Source organism: Propithecus coquereli, unplaced genomic scaffold (genome assembly GCF_000956105.1).
Source record: "Propithecus coquereli isolate 6110/MARCELLA unplaced genomic scaffold, Pcoq_1.0 Scaffold265, whole genome shotgun sequence".
Lineage (NCBI taxonomy): Eukaryota > Metazoa > Chordata > Mammalia > Primates > Indriidae > Propithecus > Propithecus coquereli.
In genome coordinates, this window is record NW_012148230.1 from 2,846,151 (window position 1) to 2,861,839 (window position 15,689).

The 15,689-nt window shown below is 35.6% G+C and overlaps 1 protein-coding gene across 1 annotated transcript in view; it reads left to right on the forward strand.

Moving 5' to 3' along the window:
• MAN2A1 (mannosidase, alpha, class 2A, member 1) overlaps positions 1–15,689 on the forward strand; it is a 167,376-nt gene that overhangs the window by 26,643 nt on the left and 125,044 nt on the right. Inside the window, exon 4 of the mRNA XM_012647374.1 lies at positions 9,977–10,148. Coding sequence (XP_012502828.1) covers positions 9,977–10,148 — 172 coding nt within the window. The remainder of the gene's footprint in view (positions 1–9,976; positions 10,149–15,689) is intronic.

The window sequence follows — 15,689 nt, forward strand, 5'->3', positions numbered from 1 at the left end:
TATTTCCCTGACAGTGTACCTGGATTTCCTATTGGAATAACTTAGAGTGGCAGAGAACATATGTCTCTTATTAGACTCTCTCTTCACTGCTTAGCCCAACACTTGGCATGTAATAATTGCTAAATATGGAAGGCCTTCTGTGACCTGTCTCCGAGCCCCTCTACCGCATGCACGTACTGTACACACACACCCCATGCTGCACATATGCACAGAGACAAATATTTACAGCACTTTTACTTGGGCTCCTCACTAGAAAGTTAGCTCCAGGACTAGAGCTTTGTTTCATTAGTCGCCACATTGGGGTTGCCTAGATCTGTAACTGCCACGTGATAGTGTGTCATTACTGTTCTGTTAAATAAATTAGTGAACTAATGAATATGACTGTCCAGGCTAGGATGAAACATTTGACTTATTCCTTGGCGTACTCTTTTCTTTAACTTCCCTCATCCCTGATGGCTACTTATTTCTATTCCTTAAAAATAACCTAAAGAACTCTTTGTAATTTTATATGCTAGCAACGGATAGTAATAAGCTCTTTGAGGGCAGGGATTGCCCCTGCCTTTTAGATTTTTTTGTTTGTTTGTTTGCATTAGGGTTCCTGCGGTAGTTAGTGTGTTGTTTTGTGAGTAGACATCCCTAATAACTGCCTGACTGCAGACTATGAATTTGTCTGCTGGTATGCTAGCAACCAGAGTTGAATCTTTTTGTCGTAGTAAAAGATGTTGATGACTTTGACTCTCAGGCCCTTTTCCACTAGAGGAAAAAATAATGGTCAGAAACAGACATTTTAAAACTACAGCAATTTTTGCTATCAAGCAAAATGCTAGAGAGAAGAATCCACTGACTTTTCTTAATAATTTTCACTGTTCCTTAGAAAAAGAATATTGATAAACTAAATTGTTTTCTGAAAAACTGAATCATTCAGAATCATGAAAAGCCACTCTTTCAATAGGGGAAAAAGAGAAAAGTATGTGCACGTACATTCTAAGTCAAAATGTGACTCTATAATGGAAAATCTTTGTATAATACTCCTAAATGAATGTGCAATTAGGCAATTTACTTTCTAAATGAGATTTATAAAGATTTGTTTGCATTTTCTGCAGCAACAATTTAAAACAAGCTTTAGCTCAGTAGTTTGTTTCATCAGTGGATTTTTGTCTGTTGGAAATAGAAATACTTGAAATAGATTTTTAAAAGATTCCCATATTTAGTTCCCTAACTTCCAGAATTTATGTTGCTGTGTTTTTTTATACGTAGATATTTTTCTTTTTGGACTGAGCTGGTAATATTCCATAAGAAAAGGTAAATTTCAAAAATGTTTGTATCTTAATAAAATTCCTAATTATATCTTCTTCCAGTCTATAAGGACGTGTGACAATTGTCATAAAATATTTAAGTGGTTTACATGAGTTAAAACAGAATTGGAAAGGAATTGTTAAGTAAATGCAGATAACTTTGTACTGTTATGCTTTTGAAAAGTTTTGAATCATAGACCATGAAATTAAATGTTAGTTGATTGATACGTGTTCATGTTGTATTTAATAAGCTGATTAAAACACAATTACGGCACCTTTGTATCTATAATCTTAATTCTTCGCTTTCCACTAGTTAAACTGCTGAAATATTTAGTTAATTTTCCTTCAGAGAAATCACAGTGTGTAGAGAGAAGATAAGGTATACTAAATGAAAGGTTGGACAGCATATTATTAGTTAAGCAATTTGTGAAATGAACATTAGAAAATAATCCCCCATGTGGTATGACTTTAAAATAGCAGGAAGACCTAGGCCCAAGAGTTACACTGGAAAATAATTTTCTTTTGTGCATTTGCAGGTCTTTTGCAGAAATTTTTATTGACCCAATGAGTGATTATAACTTTTGGCTTTTTTTTTGTCCTTTGGTAAAACTAAGAAAACAGATTTTTGCATTTAGTATTATATGACAATTATGTATCCTTATTTTAAAAAAGTTTGTGAAAAGCATGTGAGGAAATCACAGTGTAATGTTGCCTTAAAATATTTCTGTTCAAATATTGTCAAGCATAGTTAAAATGTGAAAATAGTTCAGGTTAGCCATAGTTGGCTAATGTCTGTAGGTGAAAGCGGGTAGCGACTTAGAAGTCTGGTTGCCGAAGGAACCTACTGATTAGAATGAGAGGGTCAGTAGGGGGAGAGGTTTGTATGTGGACACAGTTTGGAGAGTAGTTTCTTTGGTTTAACTACTGTAGGATACAGTGAATTCTTTGGTTTTGATACTGTGATGGGAAATTTGAGTTTCTGGAGGTAAAATAGTATGAGAAGAACTGAGAGCTAGTGTTTGTTGCCTGTCCCTCATCATGGGAGTGCCAGGTCTGTGTTAGTGTTACTTTTTACTTTGTATAATCCTTCCTGTAATGCTGAAAGGTAATAAACTAGCCCCATTTAACAGGTGAGGGCAGTGAGGCTAAGGTAGGGTGTGGCAATTTGTTCAAAGTCAGCCAATTATAAATTCTCAGAGATTGGTAAATTGAAGCTCAGGTTTGCCTGATTCTAAAATCCATGCTATTTCCATTTACCATACTGCCTCTTAAGATACTTTATGCAAATGATTGCATTTCTTTTCTTCCTGTTTTATGGGCATTAGCCAATTTAGCACATTTATCTTGACTTTGGATTGTTAATAGGGTTGTCAGATGGCAAATAAAAATACAGGATACTCAGTTAAATTTGAATTTTTGATGAACAATGAGTAGTTTTTTAGTGTGTGTGTATACATATGTCCCAAATATCACTTGGTACATGGGACATACTTAGCATTTATTTGTTGTTTATCTGAAATTCATATATGACTCGGCCTCTTGTATTTTATCTGAACAACCTTAATTGTTAAGAAAATGATAGCATTTAAGAATTAAATATTTATGCAGCTCTTTAGAATTCTGTTTTTAGGAGATCTCTAGAATTTATGTATTGAGGTTCCTTTTTAGAGGAAGCAAATATGGATGATTTGGGCTTTCATTGAACTTTATTCCTTGAGGAGCACAAGTTCAGTAGCTGCTGAGAAAAGTAGGTGATCATTAAACATCATCTAATTCCTCTTATTTCAGTTATCTTTGTCTTTCAAACCTGAGTGCTTTGGAGCTCACCAATGCCCTGGTAATACAAATTATTACTAAACTTAGGAGTTTACGATGTTCCATGCACTGGTCTAGGCATTTTACATGTATTGAATCCATTATTCTTCTCATCAACTTTATGACAGAGTCCTATTATTACCCGTATTTCATAGATAAGAAAAGAGGCAGAAGAAAGGATAAGTAATCTGTCCATGGCAGGGTTGGGTTTGAACGCATGCAATCTGGTTCCAGAACTAGGACTTGGAACCATTTTTAATATAATATTGCCTTTTATGGGTAACTCTTGTGAAACCACAGGCAGAGCATTTAGGAAGAAAGTCTCTCTTAAGTGTTTCAAAGCCAAATGTCATCTACTTCAGTATTATTAATCATAAAAAAGATTTTAACTATCTTGCAAAAGTGGATACCTCACTGCACCATTTCCTATCCCTTTTTTCCTTCTGATTTTTCTGGTCTATCCTTATTGAAATGGATGTCTCTGTCCTTAAATACTACATTAGTACATGAGATGGTGAGTGGTTTTCCTCATTGCTACATTTTTTACAATTAGAAAGTGATTTAGAAGCAGTATTTTCCAGCTTTTAAAGTGGCTTCTTCTAGAAACTTTGGTAATTTGCCCAGTTTTTGTCTGACTGTAAGACTAAGTAGTCCCCTCATGTATCCTAAGACTAACCCATCAAAGGAAGAAGTCACTTTTTCTTTTACCTCTAGCAGCGACTCTGCTATTACAGACAACTTTTTTATTATTTCAAGCAACCGAACTCTCTTTGGGGGAGACTTATTAGGCCTGAAGTATCCTCAGTCAGTGTTAGTAGATGCTAATAGATGGGATTCTTTTTTTTTTTTTTTTTTTGAGACAGAGTCTCACTGTGTTGCCCGGGCTAGAGTGCTGTGGCATCAGCCTAGCTCACAGCAACCTCACACTCCTGGGCTCAAGCGATCCTCCTGCCTCAGCCTCCCAAGTAGCTGGGACTACAGGCATGTGCCACCATGCCCGGCTAATTTCTCTATATATTTTTAGTTGTCCAGTTAATTTCTTTCTATTTTTAGTAGAGACAGGATCTTGCCCTTGCTCAGGCTTGTCTCGAACTCCTGAGCTCAAACGATCCGCCCGCCTTGGCCTCCCAGAGTGCTAGGATTACAGGCCTGAGCCACCACGCCCGGCCGATAGATGGGATTCTTAACAAGGGAGGGGAAAAACTTTAGTACAGAGTCAGAAATTATTTCGGAGGTTGATCTCACAATTGCAGGTATCAGATATCAAGGTAAGCAGGTCTTTTAAAGGGCGCCGAGAAAGGCAATATAGTAAGGGGTCACAGTTGGGCATTATGCATACACACCTGCAGGATAGACAAAACCCCTGTGTCCTGACGGTAATGCAGATAGGCTCTTGTGGCATGGGGCAAAATTTCCAGTGACAGCATCTTACAGGGATTCAAAAAGTGCTCTCCCAAACGACTTAATGAAAGCGAAGCTGATATGCTTAGAAAACTATTAGATGACACTTAAAAAAAAAAAAAGGTCAGATTATTTTGGAAACCTGCGTTCAGAAGCATTTAGAGGAATCAGCAGGTTTATAGGTTTCCAAATACTCATAGGTCATTGGAAGCCTCAGCTTCATCTTCAACTCTCCTGTCACACCCTCTCTTGGAAATTTTATTTGGTTACTAAGTTCTCTTCATTTTGTCTCGTTGGACTGTCCATTTCCACCACAATCCATAACCATTTTTTAGCAGAATTATTGCAGTGGTCTCATGCCCTGTTTCTCTGCTTCTCCTTTACCTTTTCAGTCTATCCTTTTCACTCTTACTACAGTTATTAATACTTTTGAAAGCACAGGTCAGAAAACCTTAATGTCCTCCTTCTACAGTTTTCCATAAGAAGCAGGAATGGTTTAGAAGGTTTTCAATGATCTATTCCTCACTTCTATTTCTGTTTTCATTTCTCACCACATTCCCATCACGAACCCCGCTGTGCAGCCATACCCAGCCACCTGCCTTTTCCGTAGGTCCTTTCCTCTGTTCGGAACTACCACACTTTACCTCTACCCAGAAGATGACTAATCTAAGGATCTCTCTTCTGTTCTTCTGGTAGGACTTTACCATTTCTTTATTCCTATGGCATTTTGTTCATATTTTCACTGCGGAATCTGTTTCCATTTACCTTTGCTTTATTGCTTTGCCCTTATTAGATACTCAGTACGTGTTTGAACGAATAAACCAGACGTTAATTAAAACTCTTTCACAGTGTATTGAGGGAGAAACAAGCTTAACTTATAATAAAATGTTGGAATTAAAATTAATCAGCATATTTCAGTGATAGTAATAACAATTAAGATTGTATGTCATCCCTTAAGTATTAGACTAGATGTTGCAGTTGAATATTGAAGGATTAACAAGTGATGGAAGAAACCTGTTGATCATTTGTTGATGGAAAATAACATAATTACTAAAATAAAGGAAACTTATTAACTCTTTTAAAATTTGAGAATATCATCACATTGAAATGGAAAAAACGTAATGCTTAAGTTGCATGTTTTAAATGTTTACTCTCAATATGTTTTTTATCTGAATAGAATTATTTTTGACTCAAATTTTTTTCAAGTTTTCCAAAAGGTTGGTGCTTATTTAACTTTTGAGTGGAATTAATGTACTCATTTAAAAAATCTTTATTGTAGCAGTCGAAACCATAACAGTGTAACAATACTTTGTGTGTGTGTGTGTGGGGAGTGCCTTCTTAGAGATGGGTGTTTTAAATCATCTTAGGCCTGACAGATTCTTTTTAAATATAAATATTGTAGAAACTTAAAGATATTGGACAAAGATTATCAGGTTGTCATCAGAACAGACAATGAACTTATTAAAGCTATTAGTGTAGTATTTTTTACCCTTGGGTTCATTCTAGTTGAAGAAATAAATTTGCATTTATACTCTAAAAGCCAGCTTTTGGGGCTGTTCAGACACAGGTTTTTGGGCCCTCGTGCTTAGAAGGACAGGGCAGGCTCTGGGTGAGCAAGTTCTTTGTCTTGTGGATTTATCCTATCGACAGGGGTGTGATCAGAGCAAGAATGGGGAGGTCCTTCTAGAGTCAAAGGTGCAGGGCCAGGCACCCCTTCCACAGTCCTCAGAGTGGTACTGTGAATGTCCTGGAACCAAATAAAACTACATATTCTTTAAGAGAATTAGAACTCCACATAGTTGTTAGATATCTAAGCTATGATTGAGAGCCCAACATGTGATTTCTCAGTGAACAGTAACTAGGTGCTTCATTGTTCATGCACTTTGAAAATAGGCAGTAGAGTTTCTGAGTTTATTAGTTTTCTATTTTAGAACTTACATTTTTTTGAAATGATAAAATAGTGGTATTGAATTTGAATTTATGCCTGCTTTGTAGAACTTCTAATTATGCCCCCTTTGTTTTAAATATTTTCCCACTTTTTAAAATATAGCTATTAGCTTTTTTTATGTGTGGTAGTGGTGTTAGTGTGAAAAAGAATAAATTGAAAGGTATTCTTAATGCTGTTCTAGCCCTGATTCAATTTCCAAGTGTATTCAAGGAAAAGAAAAAAGCTGTGAATTGACCACTTAAGTAAATCAGTTTGCAACTCAATATCCTAAGATTATTAGACCTAGAGGTAGGAATACAATTTTATGTCACAAAAATTCATCTCACACAACTTTTCATAAAATACTGTACTATCTTTCTGATTGGTCTCATGTTAATATACAATTGTAGTTTTTATAGTAATTTAGGAAAAGAAAGAACCAATTCAGTGTAAAAGGGAATACTTGATTACTCTATTGTATAAGAGCAATAAAAGCTAATTTACTGTTATATTACTCAATATTGAAAGCTGCAAGAGGCTATCTTTCTGTTCATTCGTCATTAATTGTGCTATATTGTAGTGATATTAGTATTATTATAGATGAGTTTTCTGGAAGGCTTTTAAGTTGACATCTATGATCTTGTATTTTGGCTCATGTAAATATCTTTGACATATTTTCTGCATGAGTTTTGAAGGGCAAATGAAGTAGTGAAGGCAAAATGGATTAATCAGTCACTGTGATTCTTCTATAAAAACTCTCATGATAAACTAGTGTTTGAAATGGTCTTAGTTCATCAGAAATTATAACTGTTGAAAATAAATTGTACTTTAAAACAACTTTTTACTTATCTGTCTTGATTTAGTTCATCACAAATTATAACTGTTGAAAATAAATTGTCCTTTAAAGAAACTTTTTACTTATTGGTCTTCATAAAGACTAGCCCTTCTAAATTTGCCTTTTGTGCTAGATTACTGGAGTTCTATTAAATTAATTTTCGAGGCATTCCACTGTTCACAGTTCTTTAGTTAATAGTCAGATAGTTAGGTATTAGTTTTGACCTTTGTTAAAATTTAGGTAAAAGGTATTAAAACATACGTAGTTATCTTAAAGATGATAATTCTAATAGAACCATTAGTAATTTACTTGGTCCATTTACATGTTTACATTTGATTTCAGCTCAATCTTGTAATATGTAAGTAGATATAGTATATTAAATTAAATATTATGATGGCACTTGATAAAATAAATTCTGCCCACATTGCAGTGTTTAGTTTTTGGATGGTAATAACACTAATTTGTTTTAGGACTCTGTATATTTGCCAGGGCTGCCGTAACAAAGTACCACCGACTGGGTGGCTTAAACAACAGAAATTTATTTTCTCATAGTTCTGAAGGCTAGAAATCCAAGATCAAGGTGTTGGCAGAGTTGGTTTTTTTTGAGGGCCTCTCTTCTTGGCTTGTAGATGATTGATCTTCCCTCTGTGTGTGTGTCTGTGTCCTAATCTCTTTGTATAAGGACATGAGTCATACAGGATTAGAGCCCACCTTCATAACCTCTTTTCACCTTAATTACCTTTTTAAAGACCTATCTCCGAATACAGTCATATTCTGAGGCAGTAAGAGGTAGGACTTTGACATATGACACAATTCAACCCATAATAGGGGCATAGAGTGAATTCTGTGCAAACTAAACATTTTGAGTAACCAATATGTTTAATATGTGTAGCAGTTTATTTAAATGTTTTAATTGTATACTTTTAAAAATTAGGAGTTGGGAATACCTTTTTTGTTTCCTCTTTACCTGGTTTAATTGTAGAGGTGGGGGAAAGGGCAATTAAAGATGATAATAACAATAATAATAGCAACTAATATTTATCAAGTGCTACCTTATAGCCCACGCTTGGTTCTGAGCACTTGACTTTTTTATAATAACTTGGGGGTGTTGACATGGTCAGCAGGGAGTGAGGGCATCCGCACTTAAAGGTAGGTTGGGTTTTCTTGGCTCCTCCCTGGGAATCCAGTTGTAGGTCCTGCCTCAGTGCTCAGAGGCAGCGCTCCAGTCTAGGAGCTTCGTGAAGCTAGGTGAGATTCTCTGCAAACCACTGTTTCATGAGATATGTTTGAGTTTTTCGGTAGGTACAGGTTTTTTTAGTTAAATACAGAAAAATTGAGAGCATTCTTAGGTAACAAATCATCTTAAAAGTACTCCAGATCAAGAAAGTGTTATAAAGACTATTTTATATCGTATTCCTGTTTAGCTTGTAACCTTATGCTTGCCATGTTGTAGGTGCTCAGTAAATAATTGTGGAATGAATGAGTAGATTCAGTTAAAGCGAGACAGATAAATACAGTCATAGCTGCAGTATATTTTTCAAAAGCTTGTATTGGCCTTGTCAAACTAGTTGTATTGTTTTTTCTGCCCTAGCAGGCTTTTATTTTTTATTTTTTGACAGCAAATATAATGTACCTTGAATATTAACTTAATCACAGACAGACAAAAGCAGCAGCCACCTGGACCCCTAATACTTTATAGTCTTCTCACATGTTGAGGTTTGGCAACACTAGGGCAGTATGTAGTTCAGCCTGAGTGTGTAGAACTCTTCTCCCTGTAAGAATTCATAAATGGGAACAGGTTATTTTCCAGGGGTGCACGTTGCCTACCACCAGTGGGTGGGATTGGTAGCTATGTATGTTTTTGCTCTGGCCATTTTAGTAGTCTGCCTCATGGGGCTATGTTTGGACTTGTGGGTCTTGTTAACAATGTTTCTAATAGCCGAATTGCCAATGTCTTCACCTAAAATTTATAGGATATTTTGAGAAGTATAGGAAAAATCAGAGAACCAAACTGCCAACATCTTCAATTCTCTTTTGAAAAAACTTTACATAGACATGTACGTATTTGTTATTTGATTAGCATCACTTTGTGCTTGTAAAAAATTGAATAGTGAACAGCTTTTGGGAACAAATGCCTATTTTTGGCAGAATTCTATTTAATATTCACATTAACGTTGTAATCGCCTTATTTTCTGCTGCTGGCTTTTAGGTGTAGTTTATACTTGTGTTTTACTTTTTCTTAGTTTAACTTATTTAATGGGTGGGGAATTTTAAATGTGGCATAGGAGGATAAAATTTGGGTCCCTTATCTTGAGAATAGGACTGCCAACTTGCTGACACTGTTTAGATTTTTAAAATTTAAAAAAATTTCTTAAACCAGAGATAAAAAATTGAATTAGATACTATAATTGTTGGGTATAAATAACTGCTTTTTAGCCTTAGGTCATCTTTATTATTTTTCTCTTTTCTATCTGAATTTGTGCAGTTTTCAGGTATTTTCATCATTTCAGTGTTAGTGGATTTCTGAGGCCTGTACCAACTAAAACGGAATTTCATTGACTGAAAACATTTGTTAAACTTTTAAATATGTCTTTATATGAATGAAACATCTAAGGATGTCCAAAGGTAATGCAATGGAATGTGACTGAGTTGAAATCAGCCATACGAATCAGATCTTTGTGGTATATTTGTGTCTTGATTTAGGTTGGTTGAAGACTTTCAATGACTACTTTAGAGACAAGACTCAGTATATTTTTAATAACATGGTCCTAAAGCTGGGAGAAGACTCAAGGAGGAAGTTTATGTGGTCTGAGATCTCTTACCTTTCAAAATGGTGGGATATTGTAGATAATCAGAAGAAGGATGCTGTTAAAAGGTTTGTTTGAAAAATTTTTTGAAATTTGGTAATATTAAGGATTAATTGTACAATGAACAAGTATTAAATTTTTAGAAGGTGAAAATTCTTAGCTTTATATCTGAAACAAAATATTTCTTCACATCCTTTTTTCATTGATTTTGGTTCATCTCTGAAAAGCTATTTGAAACTTTTCTGTTTAAATCTTTATGTTCCAGCTTTGTCCTAGAAATGAAATTGCTAGGTCAAAGGAGCAAAGGAGCTTAATATCTTAAGGTTTTTTTTTTAAGCATATAATCAAAGTGACCCCTGGAAAGTTTGTTTCAGTGTATGTTTCAGTTTTCCACCTAGAAAGTACCAGTTTCTATGCCTGTTGGCCAACAATATAATTTTTGAAAACCTTGGCCAATTTGATAGTTGAAAAATTTTACTTTGATTGGTAACAATGTTGCATATTTCTTCATATGTGCAAGCTAAGGTTTTTGTAATTTGCTTATTGTACATTTTCTTACTGATTTGTAGGAATATTTATTTTATGTGTATATATCTCTCTCTCTTATTTTCCCTCAAGTTTTTATTTTCTTTTTAATTCTTAATGCTTGATATACAGACTTTTAAAATTTTTATGTAATCAAATCTATTAATCTGTTTTCTTCAGACGTTGGTTTCACTGTCATATTTAAAATGGTCTTCCCCAATCTAGAGGTCAGATATATTCTTTTTTCCTTAGTTTCATTTTTTACCATTCACTATTTAAAACACTGAAATTTATTTTTTGTTTTAATATGGTGTGATGAGAAGTTCTCTGATCACCATGTACCCCTATTCTTGGGAGTTAAGAATTACCTTATGATTTTTTTCCCCATTTATTTTACATTACTTATCAGCACTTACTCTATTAGGCCCTGTTCTAAACACTTTCCAAATTGTAACTGGTAATCCTTTCAACAATTCTGCGAGGTGGGTGCAATTATTATCCTAGTTTTACAGATTAGGACACTGTCTCCTCCAGGGTCACCAGCCAGGTCTTGGCGGTGCTGGTCCAGCCAGTCCTGCTGTCCAGCTGCAGAAGCTGTGCCCTCTCTACATCATGCTGTGCTGCCTCCCTGAGCTTTGAACAGTCCATCCTTTTCTATGATTTGAAGTGCCATCTTCAGTGTATTTAAATACGCATTGATTTCTTGGTTTTTTTTATCCTGTTTCATGGACTTTTCTGTTTGACTATAATTGTTGTGGCTTTATGATATGTTTCATTAACTGATAGTTTAAATTTCCCCTCATCTTTATTTTCTTTTTAAAAATGTTTTATTTTTAGTGATTATGGATATATAATACATATTATGTTTATTATTAACATATTTAGTTATTATGGGTACAAAATACATGTGGCTACATATTTATGGGGTGCACGTGATATTTTAATACAGGCATATAATGTGTGATGATCAAATTAGGGTGATTGGGCTGTTCATCACCTCAAGCATTTATTGTTTCTTTGTGTTAGGAACATTCCCATTCCACTCTTTTAGTTATTTTGAAATATGCAATACAATATTGTTAACTATTAAAAAATTCTTTTAATGAGTGATCATTTAATTTTCCCAAAACTTTAGAATGAATTCGTTAAATTCCTTCTACCTCATCAAAAACAAAAATGACTTTGGATTTTGGTGAAAATTGATGTAAACCTTTAAAGGTAATTTAGGTAGAATTGATTTTCCATCATTTTCATTAGAGTTTTTTTTTATTTTTTTTTTTATTTTTTCTCTCTGATTGTAGGCTTAAAGTGCTTGCAGGGCTGGCTAGGAAGGTCCCTTAAGTGAAGGCTGTAGGCTCTGGAAGTATTGGGACGACCTAAGTAATGACCACAGCCAAAGGAGCTAGAGCCACTTCTCCTATAGCCATGTGTTGCCTTGGAAACCAAGTGGTCAGGATATCCCTCCAATTTACTCAAGACAAGCTGGAATTCCAAAATGTTATATAAAATTCCTTGACTTTTCAAATTGAAATGTTAGCCAGCTAATTTAGGTTAACACTCATAGGCACATACATATGGGTGTGCGTATACACACACACAGAGCCAAACAGAACACATTAGCATTTCTGAATCCTTAGTTTATATCTAGCTACCTACTGATGTGCAACCTTTTAAAAATTAATAGCTGCCTTGTAAAGCCACGTAGTACTGTTTTTTTTTTTATAGGCAATTCTTTGACTTAAGTTTTAATACTAAAAAATGATTTTGTTTTAGATCTTATGCTACTCCTTGAGTACAAATAATACCTCATATCTTCTAAGAAAATGATAATTTTATAGAGATTTGACTCAGATTTGTTCAGGTTTTAGGAATTTGTCCCATCTGTAGTTATTTTTTATTTTTTGTTACTACTTTTGGGAATCTGATTTTTTTCTTCTCATCTTGATTTACTTATTTTTGTTGGTTTTTGCCCACCTAACTCCCCTGCCCCTAACCTATTTATATTTTACTGGTTTTTACTCTTGACGGTTTTGCTTTCATCTTTCCTGATTCCTTCTACCTGCTTTCACTAATGCTAAATGGGCCAGTCCATTTAATAAACAGCATGTCTCCATCTGTGTGTTTGCCTTTTAGCGCTGTTCTAACTAGTTTTTACAATTCTATATATGGTATTTTTTCCCTAAATATTCTATAATAGTACTTACTGTTTTCTCTCTGACTTGAGTATGTTAGGAAAATAATTTTCAATTTGCAAGTGCTATTTTTTCCTAGCTATATTTTATTAAAAATGAGCTTTAATGTCTTATAGTCAGGGAGTATGGATTGTACACTTTTTATTGTTTAGAATTTCTTGAGTTTTTCTTTGGGACTTAATGTGTGGTCAATGTTGATGAACCTCCTACTGGTGCTTGAAAAGGTGTTTGTAGAATATAGAGTTTGATGGGTATGTGCTAATTCAGCATTTTACAATTACTATCTTCATTTTTGTATAGTCAGTTCTGCTATCAGGCAATACACATATTCCTGAAAATCACTGTTATACAAAATTGTGCAATAAAAACCACAGGGCTTATGGAAAAAATGGGGTTAGGGTATAGCACTCAAAAACTTCATTAGTAACACACACACACACAAAAGATGGAAACCTAATAAAGATGCTAGTCCAGTTTTACATGTGTTTAATTGGTTAAGAAATGCACAAATAAATATGTCAATTTACCTTGAAAAAGACCTGAAATACGCTTGTGTAAGTGGGCGTTGGGAGGAGTTTAGATCGTGAGTTTTTGTGGTGGCAAGTAGGTTACCTGAAATCGGTTGGAAAGTTAAGTTGAACAGCAGATGTGGGGGTGTGTGGCTCATAACCCTCCTGGAGCTAGGAGATATTTGAGGTGTGTCTCATGTATTCCTGCGCAGCTCAGTCCAGCTGGGTAGTTTTCTGCCTTTGCCTAGTGTTTCTCAGGACTAAGTTGTGCATAAGCAATGCAAAATTTGTTCCGTAATATAATCAATCACTTTGGAACAAATTACCGTTTTTAAAACAAGTGTTTATGGCAGAACTGACTGTACTTACTTGTTTGCTACTCTTCCCTATCAGCATTTTTTTTATCTTGGGATGTTTTATGTTTTTTTTCCTTCCTGGTCTGATCTTTGTTTGCTTCTAGCTCATTCGTTCATTCGTTTAATAGATACTTCCTGATTATTTACTATGGGACAGGGACCGCAAGGTTCTGGGCACTCCCAGGCTAACATTTCTTTTTCTTCATCATAAATTGTATCTTTCATCATTGACAAAATACCATCTTTTCTCCTTTTAATGACTAATATTGCTATCACTATCAGTCTTTTGTTTCTTGTCTGTTTGAATTTACCTGATCTGTGCTGACTTTTTTACTTGAAAGACAGTCAGTTTGGAGTTACAATTCTAAAGGATGGGCACTAGGGCCAGGCTGCTGGGTTCAAATCCTGACACGTCCCAACTACTGTGTGACTTTGGTCAAGTTACTTCTCTGTGCCTCAGTTTCTTCAGTTGTCAAATGGGAGTAATATTGGAATCTCTTTTATTTGGTTTTTGTGAGGTTTTTGTGATAACATGCTGGTACAATGCCTGGCACATTTTAAATCCCTAATAAGTATGAGTGGCTCTTATTATTTTAACTTTAATTTTTCACTTTGAATATCTCTCTTGGGCACTGTATGTAAGTTTTAGTTCTAAAGTCATCTTGGGAATCTACACCATTTAATGGGAGTTTTTTTAACTATAAAATACATGTTTTCTATCTTAAAAGCTTCATTACATAATGCTTCATTGAAGATAACTTTTTTCCTGTGCACAGATGCTTTTAGGATTTTTTTATTTACTGTATCCATGAAACTCTAAAATGTCACAAAATTATATATTTAGGTGTTCATTAAGTTTTCCATCTATCAGTTCAAATGTTTCTTTAGCTTATATGTTCTGTTCTTACTAATTGACAACTCTTTTTGCTTTATTTGTTTTGGAATTCATTTATCTGGTTATCGAGTCTCTAGCATCTCTTTTACATATGCATTTTTATTTCTATTTCTTCTATTTACTGCATTTTGGCAGATTTTTCTCATGGGTTTCCTCCCCATCCCCCTATCCTCCATCCAGTACTTTCTAATATTGAGTCTGTTCTTTTCTGGCTTTGAATGCTTGTTTTAACTTTGGTTCTGTATTCTTTTTATTATTGTCCATAGTTCAAGTGTTTTTCATCCTTGAGCAAGAACAGCTGTATCCACACCTGGAATTTGTCCCAAACAGAGTGTAACTTGCCTAAAATCCCTTCCTTTTCTAACCAAATACTTCACTTTTCTTGCTGTAGGTATTACATGCTGCCGGCTGGCCAGCATGTACTTCACCTGATTTCCTTTTGGGAAATGGTGTCGCACACAGAGGAAGCGGATCCTTCCTCTTCCTGCGCCAGCCCAGACAGGTCAGCTATGGCCTGAGCTCAGTCGGTCAGCATATTATTTCCCAGGGCTTTGGATCTTTAGAGAGTGAAGTGAGAGCTGACAGATGGAAGGGAGGGAAGCAGACACACACAGAGGGAAGTTTGCAGGTCATTCCTCACAGCACCTTGCATTTGCCAGGCTCTTCCTGGTTCGTGGTCCCTGCAGTGTGACCTCTTGTTTTCCTCCAGCCCCTCGTCAAGCCTGGACTGTTAGCCTGTCTTCAATCCTGCTTGCCCAGGACGGTCTCCCAACATGTTTTCTATCCAGAGTCAGTTTGTGTTCCTTGCAAACAGGAAAGCTAGCTGAGCTGTTTCTCCGTAGCTTCTTTGTTAGAGAACTAGATCCTGGAAGATTGCATGAGCATCAGGGATCCAGCAGCTGGGGAAGGTGCCCAGGTTATAAATCGGGTGGCGTGAGGGGAAGAGAGGGACTGGGGCTGTGCGAAGATCTGGAGAAAGACCACCCCCGTCTGTGAAGTGTCCTGTTCCTGTTGGGAAGCGCTGAGCCTGGGGCTGGCTTTCTGCACCTCACTTTCTTTGTGTGGCCTATAAGCTAGGTAGGGGGTATGGCCTATCTGAAGGTGCTGCTCTTCACGGAGTCCAGCCGCCCTG